The sequence below is a fragment of the Lissotriton helveticus genome, chromosome 11 (assembly GCF_964261635.1).
Source record: "Lissotriton helveticus chromosome 11, aLisHel1.1, whole genome shotgun sequence".
Lineage (NCBI taxonomy): Eukaryota > Metazoa > Chordata > Amphibia > Caudata > Salamandridae > Lissotriton > Lissotriton helveticus.
In genome coordinates, this window is record NC_136072.1 from 232671938 (window position 1) to 232693702 (window position 21765).

The 21765-nt window shown below is 43.3% G+C and overlaps 1 protein-coding gene and 1 pseudogene across 2 annotated transcripts in view; one reads left to right on the forward strand and one right to left on the reverse strand.

Moving 5' to 3' along the window:
* Positions 1-5898, reverse strand: part of HLTF (helicase like transcription factor) — a 498779-nt gene extending 492881 nt beyond the window's left edge. Inside the window, exon 1 of one of the 2 annotated variants that reach the window (XM_078667983.1) lies at positions 5664-5898. In XM_078667983.1, the coding sequence (XP_078524109.1) occupies positions 5664-5683 (20 nt within the window). In that variant the 5' untranslated portion in view covers positions 5684-5898. The remainder of the gene's footprint in view (positions 1-5663) is intronic. The other variant, XM_078667984.1, reaches the window with a different exon arrangement.
* A 14855-nt stretch (positions 5899-20753) lies between these two features.
* Positions 20754-20862, forward strand: LOC144793558 (U2 spliceosomal RNA; annotated as a pseudogene).
* Positions 20863-21765: the final 903 nt, after the last annotated feature.

Below are 21765 nucleotides of genomic sequence, written 5' to 3' on the forward strand. Positions count from 1 at the left end.
TTTTAAGGGAATACAAACATAATTGAGGACTTACATTACTTATATTCCAAATGTTATTTACAAGCGTTACTGATTAATGTTAACAATGTTTTTTTTCCTTTCCTTTTTTCTTTCCCCCTTTTTTTCCCCCTTTGTATTTCCCCTAAATCAAGATAATTGGAGCATCGTACTACTGGGAGTTACCTTGGGATTGGGACCATTCGATTAAAGGGTTCCAGATTTTAAGCCCCCTGGCCCTCCGCTTCCTGCCTTTTCTTTTGTATATAGCCATTTCTAGGTTAAATATGGCTAGTAGTCTAGATAACCATTGTTGGAATGATGGGGGATTGGGGTCTAGCCAGGCAGAGGCAATGCAGATTCTTAAGACCGCCATTGCGATAAAGACTAATTCATGGCCCTGGCAAGGATCGTTGAGACTTTTTGCCCCTAGCATAACCACTTCATTAGAGAGAGCTATTTCAGTTTTTAAAACCATCGTTAAGAACCTCTCAATGCTTAGTTTCAGAGAGTTTAAGTTTACACAGGAAGAAAAGATGTGTGTACAATCAGCTTTAGGAATCATACATCTAAAACAACAAGTCCCCCTCCCACTCCCCCATTTAGCTATTCTGTCTGGAGTATAATATATTAAAAAACAGGTTTTGTAGAACTGAGTTTGCAGTTTTGTTGACATGAGAATAGTTCAAGATAAACCATAAGCATAATTAAACTCTTCTGTTGTAATAGCTATTTTTTCCTGCCACTTCTGTGCAGTTTTCTCTAGGTTTTTCCGGAAAATGAGATAATAAGAGTACATTCCCCCAATGGTGATTTTTTTTTTTTTTTTAATACTTCAGCTGTGGTTAGTTTCTCAAATATGATATTTCCCCTAATCCGTTGCAATAAAAAAATCTCCAATTTGAAGAATTTTAAAAAAATCTCTCCACTCCAGTCGATATTTCTCTCTTAGGGCTTCAAAAGAATGTAACCCTTCGTTAGAGAAAAGGCATCCAATATGTGTGATTCCAGCTGTGGTCCATCTTTCGATGCAGGCACCTCTAAAAATTTCAGGAAGGGCAGGGTTATTACTTAAAGGAGAGTAGTACGAAAGTCGTCCTATACCCAGCAATTTCCTCACTGTCTTCCATGCTTTAAACCCCCCCCCAACAGGGTTTTCAGACTGACTTTTTTATGTTAGCTATCATAGAGAAATCGCCATAGATAGCCCCTACTCTTGTTACCCAATACTAGCTGGTGAATTGAGGGCTGGTTCTCCCCCGAAGTTATCTCAGTGCCATCTAATAAGAAAAGTTTGTGATTGTATAGAAGCATCGATGCCCAATAGTATGCCTTAAGATTGGGGAGGGCTAGGCATCCTTTTTCTTTGGGGAGAGTCAAAAATTTGTAAGCTCGTCGAGGTTGTGAGTATGCCCACATGAAGCTGGTAAAGGTGCGTTCCATCAGTTTGAACCAATGCTCTGATATTTCTAAATTAATTGCTCTGAACATATAAAGGAGCTTAGGAAAATAAACCATTTTTAATGCGTTTGCCCGACCAATCAAAGATAGATGCAAGTTATCCATGCGGCGAAGATCTTTTTGCACTTTATCTAACACAGGTTGCATGTTTAAGTCAACCAACTTATCGAGCTTAGATGTAATACAGACGCCCAGGTAGTTCACTTTTTCTGTGACACGAGAGTCTATCATAGTGCATTTGTTATTCAATACCACTTGGGTTTTACTCTGGTTGAGTGCGTAGCCTGCAACATTGCCAAAGCATTTAGCCGCTGTTTCGATGATAGGTAGGGCTGTATTAGGATCAGGCGTGACTATGGCAATGTCGTCGGCGTATGCCAAGGTCTTGGTCAAGTGTCCTTGGGTCAAGATGGGAGTGATACCTTCATTGGATTCCAAGCTGCAGATAAAGGGGTCAATGTAAATTGCAAACAGCAATGCGGAGCACGGGCATCCCGGTCGGGTACCCCTTTATATTTTTAGTTCTTTCGAAAGATTGCCGTTAACCATAACCACAGCTTTAGGATCAATGTATAATTTTTGTACCGCTTGGATAAAACCCTGTGCAAGTCCCACTCGAGTCATTGCAAGCCACAGGAATGGCCAGGAGACCCTATCGAAGGCCTTTTCGGCGTCTAGAAGAATTAGCGCCATAGGGTCTCCTGCCACTTCCGTGCTATCAAATAGGCTGATCACTCGATGAATATGATCTGTAGTTCCTCTTCCGGGCACAAAGCCATGCTGGCATTTTGCAACGATTTTGTGAATTATTGGAGAAATACGGTTTGCAATTAGTTTAGAGTATATTTTGGAATCTACGTTTATTAGGGTGATGGGGCGATAGGAGCCCATCTGGTCTTTCCTGTGAAGCTTTGTGGAAACGACTTGTTAATTTATATTAGTAGAAGCACCCGAGCTGATTCCTTTGACGTGTTTGAAGTCTGATGCTGGCTGCAAGCAAACCAGCATGAGTGCAGAGAGAGGCTCACAGGCTGCCAAATGGTGTGCGATGTGCACGAGCCCACACACATGCACTGTAGGCAATCCTACTTTGGGAGCATTTCTGAGAACCCCTACTTAATATCTCAGCCAAAGCATTACTAAAGCAATGCCTTAGACGAGACCTAAAAAGGGAGTGAGAGGGGTTACAGGCTGTTATACAATTTCGATAAACATACAAGTAAAAATTTCCCAGAAGAAACAGCCAAATCTCTAATGAAGTTGACATACATTCATGTACGCATGATGAACGCTCACCTACCTGGTGCGATAGGCTTCATAAGTGGGTTCTATATTTTGCACTAGCAAGCATTCCAGTGTACTAATGTTCACAGGTTGTAAATTTCATAATTTGGGTGTGGTAAGGTCACTTATATCAACATTTATGTTCTGCCTTTGTAAACCTGTCAGACCTTTATTAAAAATGTATGTGGGTAAGCTTAAATGTTGTTTACTGGTATCTCCCTACCCCAGGATTAACAGGAGGACCAGGCAAAGGACCCTATTTCTCTTTTCCATCACCATATTTTGGTACTCGAATATTGCCCCTTTGGGGTCAGGGTGTTCCCTAGGAAGATAGTCATCCTACATGAAATATTGTGAAACATTACCTGCTTCATAGAGCATATTCACCAGCCTTAAACTGAGGTGCGGAGAAACTAGGCAAATGTCCTCAGGTCCACCTCCTTAAAGAGGCCTCGAAACGTACTTTGGGCAAGTCTTACAGCAAGTGCAGCATGTTTTGCAGGGCAAGTCACTGGAATCGTAGCCTGTGTCACAAAAATAGGACCTGCTCACACTGTAAAGCCACACTCCCAGCTGACAGGGTGTAGGTAGGAAGGAATAGGCCTTGGAACTGCCCAAAAACGTGCCCAACACCAAAGCATCCCATGCCGCACTACCAGTGCCAATATGGCAGTTGTAGTGAGGCAGTAATGGCAAGGTCCATAATTCAGAGCAGCCCCATATTGGTTGTATCCTGTTTGGAAAAGCAGCACCGTGGAGGCTGAGGAGAACAGCTCTTAGCTCATCCTGGACCTACTGCAAGAGTCGCAGACTGACACTTTATAGCTGGGGTAGAAACAGTGGCGCAACACCCATTGTACTCAAAGGGCCTCACACCCTTTTCCCCCCCCGTCCCCCCCCTGTGTGTGGCAGCCCGGGATGGGACAGCTTCCCGGGCACCCACAAAGCCGCACCCGAGCACTTCCTGGTCGCTTGCATGGTAATGAGGCTTTGTTGTTGTTTCGCCCCTTCTTAGAGCCCCTGCAGCTCCACTCTGCATACTGATTCTAGTTTCAGCCCCCTCCGAAATGTGGCTCTAGTTGCACCTCTGGGTAGAAACTTGTACATAAATTTTTTTTATTTTGTAATGTTTTACTCCAGTACCTTAGATTATATCACTCCACTATCCTTTTTAGTCCAAATAACTAATATCCACCACTCAAATTACTTTCATATTTCACCATACTAATTCACCACTAATCCTTTAAGGGTTTCCGGAGTAGCGTGCTACTGGCCAAAAAAAAAAAAAAGTGCTTCAACACCCTATCAGGGGTAACAAGCGCTATATACATGCAAACCTTTTTTCCTCTTCTATCTTTTCGCTATCCTTCTGAACCCAAATAACTGACTAACCTATCCATCACTTTAATTACTTTCATATTTCACTTTACTAATTCAACACTAATCCTTTATGGGTCCCGGAGTAGCGTGCTACTCGCCGAAAAAGCCCTTTGATGTCTCGTCAGGTGCAGTAAACGCTGTATGAATGCAATAACAATACAAAACAACCTTGCTGTTTTATTAATGACTTAAGGGAGAAGTCGGTTGTGTTGTTTCTTCTATATAACCCTTTATTTTTAAGGATGGAACAACATTGTGGTCTATTAAACCACACCGTAGAGAGAATGGTGGACATTGTGCATCCTGAACTGAAAGATTTGAATATGCTCTCAGATGTGATGATCATGGAAACGGAGGCACAAGGAAGAAAAGTAATCACCTATGGTTGAACAGTTTGGTTAAGTTTGGTAGCCAGGACTGAAATCGAGTTTCTGGAATAGGCATTGTGCAATTCCGATCCAGGCTAGATATCGCATTCTTCTACCCTTCTGCCCTGAGGAACATTTTATTAGTGACCCAAAAGGCAAGTCAGTTGTCTTATGGCACATGTACAAGGCCATTCTTGCTGTTAAGATGAAGCAACACAATCTTCAATTAAATAATATATAAAAGAGAAGATGTTTGTACAGTGCACATTCTGAACTGAATTATTTCAAGGTGATCTCAAATGTGATTTTCATTGAAAAGGAATATGGCTGTAGCAAAGCAAGCTTACCTCACTCACATGCAGCCTTCAGTTTCCCACCCAACAGACTAGCACTAGCTTTCATTGCTCATAGAATATGTACAGTTAAGGCATGAGTGAGATGCAGATTACAGTCAGATCTCTGTAGTGGGTGCTTACGTCACTGAAGTGAATGTACAGGTGGAGGACTTCTTGAATATGAGAGTTCTGACACCATTCTGAGTTATGCACGTCAGCATTCTGAAAGTCCTGCTGCTGTCATTTGGAGGCCTGCTAAAGTTGATTATTCGGTGTTCCAAGTATTAAGAAGTCGCCTTCACCTACTACTGACAGATGAAGAGGCTGCGAGAACAACTCCCAAACCGAAAGTAGTCCCAAGACCCTTCATTTAATGGGAGTCGCCGCACTTCCACACTAGGCTGGCATTTGTTACTTGTTCGGTTCACTTTTCGGACAAATATTATTTAGTGAGATCATTATTTTGCTTTAATGTTTCAATTGTAATGGAAAGTGTTTATCCGTTCAGTGTTGCTTCTTTCTGTGCCCTCGGATTGGGTTTCTGGCGCAGTTACCAGATTTGCTAATTATAATAGTGCTAAATGACTAACTGTGCTTCAAGCCTACGGCTCATTTGTTCCACTGTAAAACTGGCATGCCATTGCTGTACCAAGTTCGGTCTTCTTATGTTACTAACAACATGCTCCTCATTACAACATGTCTCCATATTTCTTGTAAAGCGCACTGACACTCATGTTTATTATGGCTTTCACAACCCTACATAAAAACATATAACAATTTTAAAAAGTGTTTAAAATCAGCACAACTTCCCTTCGGTCCCTCCCCTTGCTCTCCTCACCTCATGAACATCCAAGACATAGTGCTTAGACGCCGCGAGGAGCATCCACTTTACAGCCCAGTGCCAGGTACCCGTGCCCCACTGTCAAAGAGAAGGCAGCTCGGGGAGAACGAGTATACACTGCGCCTGTCTGCAGTTCAGCTTTTCAAAGAAGAGAATGTGGCGCTGCAGGGAACTTCTGATGCTGCTGCAGTTCACCGCGCTCCGAATACATCTGCAGCTCTGTCTGGACTATTTCACGTCACATATTATTTTGTAGCCATGGAAGAGAAACTGTAGTCTGATTGGATGGTATTGCATTCAATCAAGGCAGGAGCACGTGCCCGTCTACCGCCATTTGTCGCTTCCACCAGTCATAGCACGTCTACTAAAATCCGTTCATCGTTTGACCAATAGGCAAAGGGTTGTGATAGTACCTTGCGGTACCTAAAAAGCCAATCGAAAATAGGAAAGCAAAAGCAGGGAAATTCGAAGTCGAAAGCACACACACTTTCGATTCCCCTTCTCTGTCATGTGTTTTCTGAGCGCGGCAATAGCTGCTGCCTGGAGCTCACACTTGGTGTTCGTGGAGTTTCCTTACTCCTTACGCCGTTGCACAGAAGCTTGGTGCGCCGGTGTTGTAGTCAGGGTCTGACACCGGATAGATGATTTAGGTATTTATTATGTAAATACACAGGCTCACAAAGAAACGGCAGAACGTCAGCAATTAACAAAGCGGAACAGCTGAATGCCGGTGTGGAATGTGTGACGTCACATAAATACCATCGGAGCGTTCCATGATGGAATTATGTGACGTGACACAGTAAACATAGTAAAGGTAATGAGGGCAAACGTGGCAATAGAAGAAATACAATATACAACATCTCCCTTCGTCAAAGGAAACAAAACATCTATCACAGGTAACTGTTACAGGGTGGTACAGGATAATCATTCTAATACATAACTGTCATAACGTTTGGGAATACATATTTCCCTACCAGACCTAGTATGGGTGCGTATGTCAACATGTCTGTTGTCCATTACATTCTCATTTCTTTTGCAACCCTCTCTCTCTTTGGATCCCTCCAAAACATATGATCTTCCTTCTATGTTCTCGTGTCCATCATCCATACTTGTGTTTCTCTCTTCCTCTTGTCCTTGATTATTGACATTGTCATTGATAGTATGATCACTGTGGTGCACAGGCACTTCATCCCATTCCAGAATGCTGTCATCCAAATTGCTTTCTTCATCCTCCATACCTTTCATTATTAGTGATTCCTGACCTTTTTTTAATCTTACAACATCGTCTTTGCTGCACCATCCTTTTCCATCTATGAATACTGCCCCTTTGGATGCTCTACTCACTTGTTCTGGTCTACAGAAAATAGATTCTCCTTTGTTCACTTTGAATGGTTTCTTTACTAGAATCCAGTCTCCTTTTTCCATTTCCTTATTTTTCACTTTATTGACCTCATCAGAATATTTTTTAGTGATTAACTGTTTATTCACAATGTTCTCCCTCACTTTGAGTGTTTTGTCATTTATGCTCTCCGTAGACACATCACTTTTGTACACTTTCCCAAACTTGGGAGTAAGTTCACTTTTGCACCTCCTTCCTCTCATTAAGTAAAATGGGGTGAATTTTGTAGTACCATTTGGTGTGATATTGTACGTGTTTACTTTATCTCTTAGAAAACTTTTGATGTTCAATTTAGAAGCAATTGCCAATTGAATACCTTCCTTCATGAATTTGTTCATGCGTTCAACTTGGCCATTACTTTTTGGGCTGTAAAGAGGTGTTTTTTCTTGCCTTACACCTATATTTTCCAAAAACTCAGTCATTTGCTTTGACACTAGCTGAGTTCCATTGTCAGACACCAAGGTTTTTGGTTGGCCTTCTATAGCAAAAACTTTCTTAAGATACTTTATCACATTTTCTGTGGTCACATTTTTCACAAATTTAAAATAAACCCATTTCGAGTAATAGTCTGTTAGAACTATCATGTACTTTTCGTATTCTGGTAGCAAATTAAATGGTCCTGCAAAGTCAATAGCTATTTTCGACCAAGGTTCCTCTGGTATGTCCACCATCTGCAATTCTCCTTTACTGGTCTTCCAGTGCTTATCAGCTTTCAGACACTGTACACACCTGTCAATGAAACTGCACACATCGTTGTCCATTCCTGGCCACCAGTAGTGCTTTCTTAACAGACTCTTCGTTGCGCTACTTCCGGGATGGCCCTTGTGTGCTAGAGATATTAACTTAGATCTAATGGTTGCAGGTGGCACAAACAGGTCACATCTCTTTAGAAACCCTCCTTCGATAGTTAACTCATCACTAACTTGTTGGAAGCTTCTCAATTCTTTATGAAGATTTCTGACTGGTGGCCACTTTGTTTTCACATGACTCAACACTCTTTCCATTACTTTATCTTCTTCCTGGCACTTCAACCATTCTTCCTCAGTTACTGACCCGTTGCACATTTCAGTTGCATCGACCCACGCTACAACACATTCAGTTTCGTCAAGAGTAGTTTCAGAAGGACCTTTTATCGGCAATCGTGATAAGCAATCAGCTCTGCAATTCAAACCCCCCTTTATGTGATGTATGGTGAAGGTATACTCTTGCAATTTTGACATTAACCGTATCAACCTGGAACTCGCTTTGCCATTGCCACGCCCTTCCCCATCCATCATGTAAATCAATGGTTTGTGGTCTGTGATAATTTCAAAACTTTTTCCCCACAGGTAACTTTTGAGTCTTTGCACTGCCCAAACACATGCAAGTGTTTCCCGCTCAATTGTGCTATAGCTTGTCTCGGCCTCACTTAACCTCCTGGAAATGAAAGCTATTGTATTTTCCTTCTTCCCTTGTTTCTGACAGAAAACTGCGCCTATGCCCTTTGCACTGGCATCTACTGTGATGACATTTTCTAACTCGGGGTCATAAGGTTTTAAGGCAGGAGCCTTGGCAATGTCATTTTTTATTTCATTGAAAGACTTATCTTGTTCTTCTGTCCATTGATAACTCACGTTTTTTCTGAGAAGCTTTCTCAGTGGTTCAACTTTGGTGGCATATGCTTGAACGAACTTGGAATAATATTCGCTTAATCCTAGGAAGGACTTAAGTGTTTCCTTGTCTTGAGGCTGGGGTGCCTCTCTAATTGCTTCCACCAGGTCATCTTTTGGCGTTATCCCATTTGAAGTCAATACATGTCCCAAATACTCAATACTGCTCTCCATAAACTTGCACTTGTCTTTGGACACAGTCATGCCCCTTTCATTTAGTGTTTTTAGTACTTGATCCATTAGTTTAAGGTGCTCTGTTTCAGTCTTTGAATGGATCAAGATGTCGTCCTGAAATGCTTCAACCCCATTTAATTCTCCAAAAAGACTATCCATGAGTTTTTGAAACACACCTGAAGAAGAGGCAAGACCAAATGGAAGTCTGATGTACCTGTACGCCCCAAAAGGAGTCACAAAAGTGGTCAATTTCTTTGATTCTTCTGTCAAGCAAACCTGATGGTAAGCTGCTTTCAGGTCAATCAATGAAAAGTACTTCGACCCTGCTATAGACTGTAGTATGTCTTGTATCATGGGGAGTGGATGGCAATTTATCAGAATGTTTCGGTTGAGCGATCTTAGATCTACAAACAGCCTGATCTCTCCTGTTTTCTTCTTCTTTGAAACGACAATAGCCGACACCCATTCAGAGGCATCTGCTTCTTCTATTACTCCCTCTCCTTTCAGTTTTTCTAATACACCTTTTAATTCTTTCCTTATTGACAAGGGTACAGACCTCACTCTATGCTTTGTTGGCATTGCTCCATCTTTAAGTTTAATTGCATGTGTGAAACCTTTTACACGACCAATCTCATTTCTGAATACATTTTCATATTTCTTCAGTAATTCCTCCATGTCATTCTCTTTTACTCCCAGTTTTATGCTATTTATAAAATCCTCCCTCAATATTATAGGATTATCAGAACCTGGTTGCAGGATCACTCCAATCTTTGCTAGATCCTTCCACCCTACCAGTATTCTACCTCTCTTGGCTACATACACTTTGGTCTCAATTGTTCTCCCTTTGAACGTCACAGTGTCATTGAAGTAGCCCACCATGTCTATGTCCTGTTCCCCAAATGCTTTTGGGTTTACATCAGTTTCCTGTAGTTCAATACCATTCCACTTTTCATCAAAAATTTTATCTGATATAATTGTAATGGGTGAACCAGAGTCTGCAGTGAATTGTAATTTTACATCTCCTATTTTACCTTCTCCTATTGGCCCTTTTATTTTGCCATCTACCATTTCCACATATAGCACTATGCTTCCACACATTTCCTCGTCAAAATCTCCAACAGCATTCACATTAACATTACCTGTTGCTTTCTTGGTTTTGCACAATGATGTATAATGACCGTATTTTTTACACTTCATACATTTCTTTCCTATGGCGGGACATGCCTTACAATCAGCTAGGTGTTCTTGAGAACCACATCTATAACAACTCACATTTCTGCCTCCTACCTTTTTATCACCCCATGTTCTCTCATTACCTTTGCGTTCATTTCTCCTCTTGTCCTGTAAGTAAAATACATTAGAATTACCACTGGTACAAGATAACTCTTTAGTAGAAATTAATGATCTTTCAATCCCCTTGGCAATGTCCACTACTTCCTGTAAGGTTGGTTTCCTACATGCTAATAATCTCTCCTGCACTTTTTTAGAATAGCAGTAAAACACCACCTGGTCCCTTATGTACGTATCGGTCAAATCATCATATTCGCAATCTCTTGCCAGTACTCTTAGGCACGCTATATACTCCTCTACAGTCTCTCCTTCCTCCTGCTTTCTCAAAGCGAATTTGTGCCTTCCCACCATAATGTTAGTTTCTTCATCATATTGTTTTTCAAGCCTTTTTATAGCCTCCTCATACTCATTCATAGGTATAAATACACCTGGTGGATATTCAAATTCTGGCAGGCTGTCAAATACTTCTTGACCAACTTTTCCTAATAGACCAAATAATAGCGACTTTTTCCTTTCGGCATCGTATTTCTTGCCATCAATAGACACAAAGGACTTTTTATTAATTTGTAAAAACCCCCCAAATGAATATGTTTGCTATAGAATTTTTAAGTTTTTGAAAATTTAATTGAAAATGTATTAAATGAGAATGTATAATGTATATATTTTATTTTGTGGTCCTCAATAGAGTACCGTTACAAATAAACTTTTTTTGACTTTTGACTTTTTGACACAATATAATTTTCAAATGCTCTTAACCAACTCTTCCACTTCATAGCTGGCTTTCCTGGTTCTTCTAAGAAAAGTGGTGGCACACATATATTATTGCTTTGCGCCATTTTTATACTCTGTTCAGATGGCTGGCTGTAGTACTTTATATCAGTTTATGCTCAGTCCCTCTTTTCAATCCTTTCACAAATGTCACAGAATTAAAATAGTTTTATTTTCCTCACTTTACTTTTATGGGATATTCCTTAATATTTCCCTGTATAGTCATTCATATCACTTTTAGAAATGCTTAGTATACAGGCGCGCTGTTTCTTTTATTATTTGCACTTCAAAATAGTTTTTTCAAACACTTGTGCTTGTTTCAGCCTCAGAACTGAAATTGACCGATGAAAATGGCCGCTTAGACGCTGCAATGGTGACGTATGGAGCTGTACAACCAATGGGAATGGTTAACACGCTCGTGTCACTCCCAGAATGCTTCACGCGTTAGGTCTGTCAGAAGCTCTGTCATGCATCCATCGATTGTTTTCCTTGCGCGTAGCTCTCAATCAGCTGTGCTTTCGCGCGCAGGTATTTTACTTACTTCGCTTGTTCATGCTCATTACCGGTTAGGCATGTCACTCTCTAACCGCTGCGGGTGATTTTCTCAAACCCGATACAGTTTTCCTTCGTGAGCCTGTTCCTCATCAGATTCGTTTCTTAGCCCTCGTCGCCACTTGTTGTAGTCAGGGTCTGACACCGGATAGATGATTTAGGTATTTATTATGTAAATACACAGGCTCACAAAGAAACGGCAGAACGTCAGCAATTAACAAAGCGGAACAGCTGAATGCCGGTGTGGAATGTGTGACGTCACATAAATACCATCGGAGCGTTCCATGATGGAATTATGTGACGTGACACAGTAAACATAGTGTTCTAATCTTTCTCTCCTTCTCTCTCTCCCCGCCCACCCCTCTTCTCCCTGACCTCTTGGTATGAACCACCCTACATCCTGGAGTGTGGGTTAGAATGTTGGGATTAGCTGCTGCCGCCAAGCTGGAAGCACCTGTGTATTCATGACAATAAACCTAATGTTGGAACTTACTAATTGGTAGAGATTTATTACCACATTTATGGCGACGAGGACGGGATACTGAGCCAGGGTCAGTGTGGTGTTTTCCCCTGGACATATTTGACGCTTGAGCGGAGCAAAGCAACAAGGAAGTCTCACCCAGTTTATGAAGAAGAATATTCGGTCTACCTCGAGGCCGGTTGAGAGCGGAGACAAGGAGTTAAACCGTCGATGTTGAGGTGAAGCGTATGACTCAAGGCAGCGGTGCTCTGATCCAGGCGGTGAAGAGACGTTCATCGGCACCAGGCTCGGTCCCCTCCGTGGTTTGTGAGGACTGTTATGCTGTGGGCGAGAAGCAGGGAACTCTCGTGAGGAGAAGACGGAGCAGGTCTTGTTCCGATCTTGCGCAGAGTCGTCGACGGGAAGTTCCGGCCCTGAAAAGGGGCAGTAGAAGGAGGACTTCGTTTGCCTAACCCTTCATGTGTGAAGGTAGGAGGGAATAAAGGAAAAGGAAAGCGGAGGACTCCTGGCGGTGGTTTTCCGTTCCGGGTGAGGAGATGTTACTTGACACCATGCTGAGTCCCCTCCGGGGTTAGTGAGGACATCCAGCCTGTGGTTAAAAGCGAAAAGTCTTTGGGTGAGAAGACGGAGCAGGTCTGGCTCAGACCTAGCGCAGAGCAGTCGACGGGAAGCTCCGTTTCAGGGGACGCGTTTTGGAAGGAGGATCTCGTAATTTGCGCTCTTCCGCTGTGGTGTGGAGAGGGCGGTTGGAACGGAAGGCACTCCATGTGGTTCCCGAGCGAGTCGCACAGGTCTGTGAGGGGAGCCATGGAAGCTGCGCGAGGATAAAGGAGTGGAGAAAGGAACGCAGTCCATCTGAAAGAAACGGCCGTGAGGTGAGCGCCAAGACTGTGAGTCGTGAGTGAAGGACAGCATTTGGGAGTTGTTAACCCATAATCTCAGAAGCATAGAGGCGAGCAATTATCGGCCTCAGTGAATGTGAAATAATTTTATATTAAGGGGAGGAGGATTAACCTCAGCTGTACTGCATAATTGCATGGAGTAATTGAAACGCTAGGAGGAGCTTTCGAAGAAATGTACGGTGTGGAAAACGAATGAAGCTGTGCTGGGGCAGTGAATGGTAGCTGCATAAAGAAGATATTTCATTGAGTGGTGAAGAGGAGTAACCTCAGCCGTACTACCTAATTGCAGGGAGCCACCGAAACGCTAGGAGGAGCGTTCAACGGAAGGTACGGTGTGGAAAACGTATGAAGTTGCACAGTGGCAGTGTATGGTAGCTGCATTGAGAAAGCATTTCAGGAACATAAAGTTTAGCGAGCTTGGGTTCCAGTGATCGAAAATTAACTTGGGCAATACCTTGAGTGAAGTAACCGTCAGTGATTATTGAGGAGGAGAGAAAAGGAAAACTGTACAAGGGACAGAGGGGGTCGTCTCCCCGAGGTGAATTCATTGAAGTCAAACAAATAATAGGGAATTAATATTATGGGAGCAAAGGAGGTGAGGTGATATAATAAGTGACCACCTATCAGTGGTAGCACCCCATTAGAGTTCAGACGCAGGATCCCTGTCTCTATATCCTAGTGCATATGCAACAGGGAAAATCTGTCAAGGAGTAGGAATTGAATTTCGGGTGTCGTGCCGGGCACCTAGCTTCCGACCAGTCCTCAGTTGTTAAAGGTGTATTGGTTCCATTCTAAGGAGGTGTGTGTGTCATTCAAAGTCGAATGCCTGACGGGGCAGTTTGGTGCGAAGGGGGAGAGCGTTAAGGCGACGACGACGTTTGGAGGCGATCGCCTTAAGGACAGGCGGTTGATTTATTAAAGCACCAGGACTCAGATTGTGCAACGATAATTTAAGAAAATCCTCTAAGGAACGTGGGGTTTGCAGGGGGTAAGTGTGAGAAGTACCCAGCACCCTGCGAGTATCTTATAGCGAGGCAGTGAGAATTACAGTCACGTCCCTTTTCATTCCTCAAGCCCTCTGTTCAATACGCACACAGTCAAAACAGTCCAGTATTTGCCATCAAGATTCACCCTTCGGTGTTTAGTTGCACATAACCTGACCTTCCCATTTCGGTATCCAGTCAGAGTTTATTTGTTCCTTGCCATTTTGCGGAAGGGTCACCTGAGCAGTCCTCCTGGAAGCTCTTCTGTAATATTCATAGTGAGCTAACACAAGTGCATGATATCATTAAGGGCCCCTGGGGCAACGTGGCCAAAAGATAACAGTGCTCAGTAGTGATCAGTGTGGGTACTGTAGTGCTGCATTTGTGGAGTGGTGGCACATTCCGTGGAAGAGAAGAGGTATTGCAGCACACCCAACATGGAGTGGGGCCGAAAGTACAATCTCCCTCCACCTGAGCCGTTCATGGAGGAGGTTAATAAAAACATTGCAGAGTGGAGGGAGTGGAAAGTGTATTTTGAAAACTATTTGTCCGTTTTGGAAGAAGAAGTCACCGGAAGCTAAAGCGGAAATTCTACTCCACAGCTTAGGTAAGGGTGGAAGGAAAATGTATCACAACATGGAGAAAGTTTTCATGTCAGGTACTGACAGAAACATGTATGAAAATATTCTGAACGTGTGGGACGAATATTATATACTAGCCACTAGTGGAATGGCACATATGGATGAAAGTTTCAAGGAAAGAATGGAGGGCAAAGAGGATATCAGTGCCAGCAAGGTAGCTCTGAGATGCACTGTTTTAATAGAAGAAGTTGAGACGGAAATGATTACTGACACTGGTTCGAGATATAGCATGGTAAGCAAAAAAGATTGGGACAGAAAATTTGCAAAAAAATATGGCAGTGAACTAAAAGAGGCCAACACAGTCCTGAAAACATATGCAGGGGAGGAAATACAGATTATTGGTTACAAAGTCATGGATGTAGTTTATAAAGAAAACAATACGAGGAGTACTATATACATAACGAGAGGTAGTATCAACACACTAGGGTGGAGAGATCAACAGAAGTTGAGGATTTCATGGGAAAGAAGAATAAAAGGACACAGAAATGAGCTGGCAGAGTATCAAAGCAAACAAAATACCAGAGGAGAAACTGTTGACGTTCGCATGCAACCACCTAAGATTACGGCAGCATTTGAAAATACTGCAAAGGAAAAGAAGTGGGAGAGTGAAGCTATTAGGGATGAACACAACAAGAAAAAAGACACATATCAAAGCCAGGTGGAGGAAAGAGAAATACGTAAGAAACCAGACAGAATGGACAGTAGTAAACAAAAAGTGAAGACGGGTGGAAATTTGGGAAGACTGGTGGTGAGTGTAGATACCACAACCAAAGAACGAGGATGGCAGATGAATAAAACCGACCAGTCCGTTTGCAAAGTGATGCAGCACAGAATGAAGCCGGATGGGTTCCAACCCAAGTGGTCAGAGGAGCATATGGACAATTGTGAGCTAGAAAGAGTGAGAGATGCAAGATACATCGAGCCTAAAGGAGAAATAAAAAATGAATACATACAAGGGATCGAGTATGGAATGACGGAAAGGAAGTGCAACATAAAGCCGAGAGACCTAGAAGGATCCCCACTAAAAGTTAAGGAAGGGAAGAGGGGTCCAGTATATGGTATGTGGAAGAAGCCGAAGTGCAAGGGCTCAGAAGACGCGTATGATTTCGTGTATGGCAAACCCAAGAGGGAACAGCAGGACACACTCAAGCCTGAGGAGACTCATGCAAATGATCGGGGGCCGTCTAAAACTAAATGCGACAAAGATGGCAATTATAGTCATGACCAAGGAAGTGGGAGCAGAAGGAGGCCCAGTCCCGGTATTGATAAGTACATGGAAACGGAAGTTGGTTTCATCAGTGGTAGCCTTAGGGGTGCGTCCTGGCACAAGCTACTGCCCAGAGAAAAGGATTGTACAGCCATGCTAAATCTTCTGGTAAGGGATGGTAATTCCAGCAGTAGGAGTTCGGAATCCCAGGGAGAAATAGACGGAGTAGTAAGCTTGGACATGGGAGAGCTAAATGGGAAAAGGTTGTGATGCCTTGATTTCACCAACATGGGGATGCCCGTAGTGTTACATAATGCATACATGGATTAGCTTCATCTATCGTCATGAGTGGCACTCCCTGTTGGTTCCAGACTGTTCCAGTTGCCTAACGTTTGACAAAGTAACCGCATAGCCTTCTTACTCCTGTTCTGAATTTTTAAAGGCACCAGACTTTTACAGTTGTTTAACGCTGGAAATGCAACCTCGTAACTATTTCAAATTCACATTACAGTTACAGTTGATTAACATAGGAAATGCAACCTGTTAACGCTTCCTATTTCTTTATTAATGTTTTAAAGAGTCTTACCATATCTCTGCAAATGTATATGAGAACAGGGACTCCCACCCTATTGATACAGAACTTGCTTTGGGACTATATACGCATTTTCCCCCTATCCCAGCCTTCCCTGCGCATCTTCTCCCTGCACATTCTCTCTCCATCTTTTCTAAGGGAGGGAGGTGTGTTGTAATCTTTCTCTCCTTCTCTCTCTCCCCGCCCACCCCTCTTCTCCCTGACCTCTTGGTATGAACCACCCTACATCCTGGAGTGTGGGTTAGAATGTTGGGATTAGCTGCTGCCGCCAAGCTGGAAGCACCTGTGTATTCATGACAATAAACCTAATGTGGAACTTACTAATTGGTAGAGATTTATTACCACACATAGTAAAGGTAATGAGGGCAAACGTGGCAATAGAAGAAATACAATATACAACAGCCGGTTATTTGGATGTGGTTACAGGCCTGGTTCTAGCGGGTGGGCCAGACCCACCCAAACATGAGCCTGGCCCACCCAAACAGGAGCCTTGGCCCTCGCAGTGAGGGCTTGAAGGCAGATGTGCAAGGGCATTGACCTCAAAGGGTGTCTGTGTGTGCGCGCCCGGGCTGAGACAGCTTCCCGGGGAGCGCACACACACAGTTTTTGAGATTATCGCAGTCGCCCCCGAGTACTTCACAGGTCTTTAAGACCATTTACATATGAACGAGGCTTTGTTTATTTTAACACCCCTTCATCTCCACATGGCGAAAGGCGACAAATCCTTTCTTTGACATGGGTAACCTTTGCCTCTTGTTCTGCTGTGTGGATATTTCTTTTTCTCTGCAGCTCAGGAGAAAATAGGTTTGTTTATTCCTATTCACCTTTCCTGACCCCTGCAGCTGCTTATCACATCAGGCTGCCTGTGACATAAAGTTTGACTAATGGAGTAGGTAAGAGAATGTGTTACCATTTGTTTTTCTTTTAAAAATCTGCACAGGCCCAGCACGACACATACTTAATGTGTGCTTCATTTAAACAGTTTTTATCATTATCATGGCTGATGCAGGATAACAATTAGACAATACAAAATGCCCAGATAACGCTGGTGATTAATGATCCTGCTGGAGACCAATCATTTGTCTGTTAGTAGTTTTTAAATGCAGATGAACTGTATTTTATGTGGAAGCTCAGTGGGTTACTGCCTTTGTCACAGAGATCCTTGTGTTACTTGCAGTTCAGAAGTTACAATCCTAACATAGGACAGTGACCAATGAATTGTCACGAAAGAGCTGCATACAAACATGAATGGTATAGTTAGAACTTCGCTTTTTTGTTTTGTGATATAGTTAGAACTTCCTCAGTCTTTCAATATTCTAATGTTGCTAAACTGAGTATGTTTGGGCGGATATACATTTTTATCAGTAAAGCTGACCCCCATGGAATACTTTTTAAATCCTAAGGTTGTGTTTCCCCAGACCAAACCCTTTTAAGATATCCTGCCCACCAGTATGAATGACATGTGATTCCGACACCTTGTAATACTCGTTGGCTAATGTGACATTCCCTGTAGACTGATTTACATACTTGTATGATTCATTGTCTCTGTTTAATGTGTGCGTGGTGTAAAGTACTGACACACACTACACTGATATTAGTAGCGCTATACAACAAATGAAATGCATATGGGAGAGTGGCTACTTAGAGATGAGAGCACTGGAGGAGGGTGGCAGTGAGGGAATCTGAGGAGGAGGTCCATGGGGGGCTACGGAGAGATGAGGGACGCTGGTGGAGGGTGGCAGTGAGGGCATCCGAGTAGGAGGTAGTGGGAGGAGCTATGGAGCGATGAGGGGCACTGTTGGAGGGTGGCAGTGAGAGAATCCGAGGAGAGGTCATGGGGTGGAGGGGGAAGCTAGGGCGAGATGAGGGGCACTGGTGGAGGGTGGTAGTGAGGGAGTCTGAGGAGGAGGTCATGAGGGGGATGGGCTACAGAGAGATGAGGGGCACTGGTGGAGGGTGGTAGTGAAGGAATGCGAGGAAGAGGTCATGGGATGGAGGGGGAGCTAGGGAGAGATGAGGGGCACTGGTGGAGGGTGGCAGTGAGGGCATCCGAGTAGGAGGTAGTGGGAGGAGCTATGGAGCGATGAGGGGCACTGTTGGAGGGTGGCAGTGAGAGAATCCGAGGAGAGGTCATGGGGTGGAGGGGGAAGCTAGGGCGAGATGAGGGGCACTGGTGGAGGGTGGTAGTGAGGGAGTCTGAGGAGGAGGTCATGAGGGGGAGGGGCTAGAGAGAGATGAGGGGTACTGGTGGAGGGTGGCAGTGAGGGAATCCGAAGAGGAGGTCATAAGGGGAGGGGCTATGGGGAGATGAGGGGCACTTGTGGCATGTGGCATGGCAGTGAAGGAATCCTAGGATGAGGTCAATAGGGGGGGCATGGAGGTATGAGGGGCACTGTTGGAGGGTGGCAGTGAGGAAATCCGAGGAAGAGGTCATGGGATGGAGGGGGGAGCTAGGGAGAGATGAGGGGCACTGTTGGAGGGTGGTAGTGAGGGATTCCGAGGAGGAGGTCATAAGGGGGAGGGGTTATGGGGAGATGAGGGGCACTTGTGGCGTGGCAGTGAGGAAATCCGAGGAGGAGGTCAATAGGGGGACCATGGAGGGATGAGGGGCACTGTTGGAAGGTGGTAGTAAAGGTATTTATGGAGAAAGAGGTCCGTGGTGGGGCGCCAAAAAAGACTTTCGCATCAGCGCTGAAGCCGGCCCTGTCATGGCCTTTCTGTTTTTATTTATTTAATTAGCAGGTGGGGTCATAAGGGCTACTGTGGAACATACTTTAAAAAGTGTGCTAATTATATTTACTGCTATAGTCAATGTTTTAAGTTTGAAGGTGATTTTAATAATGTTTTTATGGGGAAAAAGGAAAGTGGAGCCCAATGGTGCCTGATATGGGGCTGGGGCTCAGCTTTGAGATGAGGTGCATTGGGGAGGAGTGGGTATAATCAAGCCTGTAAGGGAGTGCGTTGCAGAGTCCAGGGTCAGGTGGCAGTAGGTATTGAAGAGGGATTCTCCCTGAAGGCTCCCACAGAGGAAGCCAGTGAAGTGTCACTTGCCTGATACTTCCACCTCAGAAACCTCCTCTTCCATCAAAGGAACATTACATGGAAAAAACACTTTTGAGAGTGATAATATATGGAAAGCGATTTGGAAAAGAGTGCGTTTTACTGGGCAGTGTAAGACTAAGAAGAGATAAAGGAGGGCCCTGAAGCAGGTCTGCCTAGACATATATGCGACAAATCGAGCCCGCAGTGGCCCACCCAAATGCACCCTTGGCCCACCCAAATAAAAATTGTTTTATGTGTAGTTATATCATTGACTATGCCCGGATTACGAACCTGGGAGTAGGGTAACCGAAATGGTTTCATGTCATTGAACCACCACTTTTGCATTTCTGGACTTTGCTTTTATTATTGATGTGTAGTGTGTATTCTTCCCACTGTTTCAAAATTAAAATAACCAAGACTGCAACTCCCAGAATTCACAGTTTTTTTTTTTTTGTAATGAGCAGAATATTGTCGAGAGGCTTGAGACCTTCTCAGAATGCGGAAAAGTTTCTGCTTGAGCCCCCCTCAGGGCCGGACTGACTACCGGGTGTTTTGGAATGCTGCCGAGCTGGGAGCTGATGCCACTGCTGTGGGGGCTGATTTTGTTGACAGAGACATGCATGTGCTTCAAAATAATTAAAGCAAAACGAATTTCGTTCAGCACCCGCAGGTCCCGATCAACAAAAGCAGCCCCCAGCTCAGCAGCATTCCAAAATGCCTGGTAGCCAGTCTGGCCCTGCTCCCCTCCCCCCCCCTCCTTCAAAAGGAAAAAAAAATTGATGGCTTAATCGTTCTTAGGTAATGCAGTGAGAATCTGGAACTCGCTTCCTCCATTGCTCCGTGCCACCACCTCCATCCGGATCTTCAAAGCAGACCTCAAATCTCTTCTATTCCAAAGGCACTTTCAGAACTAATACCTTCATTCTCAGACCCCGCCAGGAAGTTCGTTAGTCATTGTAAATTTGTAATATTTATTTATTTTGTGTACATTCCTTGCTTGCTGTGTTTGATATTGTGTTCCTCTTGCCTGCTGTGTTTGATTCTGTGTCCTGCTCTTTTTGTACGTTCTATTTTGTAACATTTCTCTCATGTAACGTAACTGGTTCTATTGTACACCGCTCTGACACCTTCGGGTAAAGTCTGCGCTTTATAAAAATGCATAAAATAAATATGAGGAGAGAGAAAAGTGACAAGCAAAATGCAATTACATCACATGATAAATAGTCAATATTATGGACACTACGATTGATTCTAGCAATACATGTTAATATTTAGCAGCAAATCACCTATATCCCTTTCATGTGGGTTACAGTGCAACAGGAATAATAAAGTGCTATAGCGATACATCTTTAAAATCATTCATATGCAGGAAATGATCGGGCAAGATGGCAGCAATAGGACACGCTATTTGGTTCTTGGCCTTTTGCCTGATATCAAGTGTAGTATCTGTTCTTATCAGTTTGAAAGCGCAATTTTTTGCGCAAGTAAAATTTGATTTTACAGTTAATTACGCCTTTGAAGTGAATACAAATGCTTTATGCAAATTTATACAAATGTTTGTGACGTCCCAACCAGCAGGAGGAGGGGCACCAGTCCGTTTGTTCCTTAGGGACACAAAATAGAACCCCCTTCCCAAGGACCTGTGGTCAGTGTTAGAGCACTGGACACATGATGGAGCAGGGTTTTGAGAAAAAGAAACCTGCTCGGATTGAATCCTCAGTAACATTTACTAACAGTGTGCTGTGAAAATAATTTGCAAAAACACGAAAACTCAGGAAAAATGCTTTGGCATGCGTGCACTAATGCATGAAAGACAAGGCTGTATTTTGCATTCTTCTTCAAAATTAAATAAAATAATGCTGCTTTTGCACATTAATGCTCTTGCTAGGAATATAACATGGGATAGGTCAATGGTGGGTGGTAAACAGTGAGAAGTATATTTCGTGAAACTCATAATGTTCTGTGTTTTATTCATCTTAGTGATGCACATATGGGCTTACATTTCTGCATGACAGTTAAGGGTTAAAAAAGAATAAGACAAAGTAAATATACTGAAAATCGAGCTCTGAGAGAGAGTGGACAAAGGCAAAGGCTGATAACCTTCAAAGAGTATTGTATGTCTGCCAAGTAACGGAAGGATGGCTGTGCTATAGAATGGAAGTGTACAAACTTCTTCAGCAGAATCGGTGAAGATGAACAATGGAAGTCCAGAAATTTGTAACATGTTGCTTACCAAAGGAAACGTGTATTCATGAATCGTGGTTAATGTAATGAGAATTGTGGTGAACAAAGAACATTGAGAGAATTATGAACATGACATGGTGGTGTGATAAACCCCCCCTAAATCATCCAATGAGAGACTGAGTTTCTGAAAATGTTTCAACAACTGTGGGTTGGACATGTAGGTTTTAGGGTATAA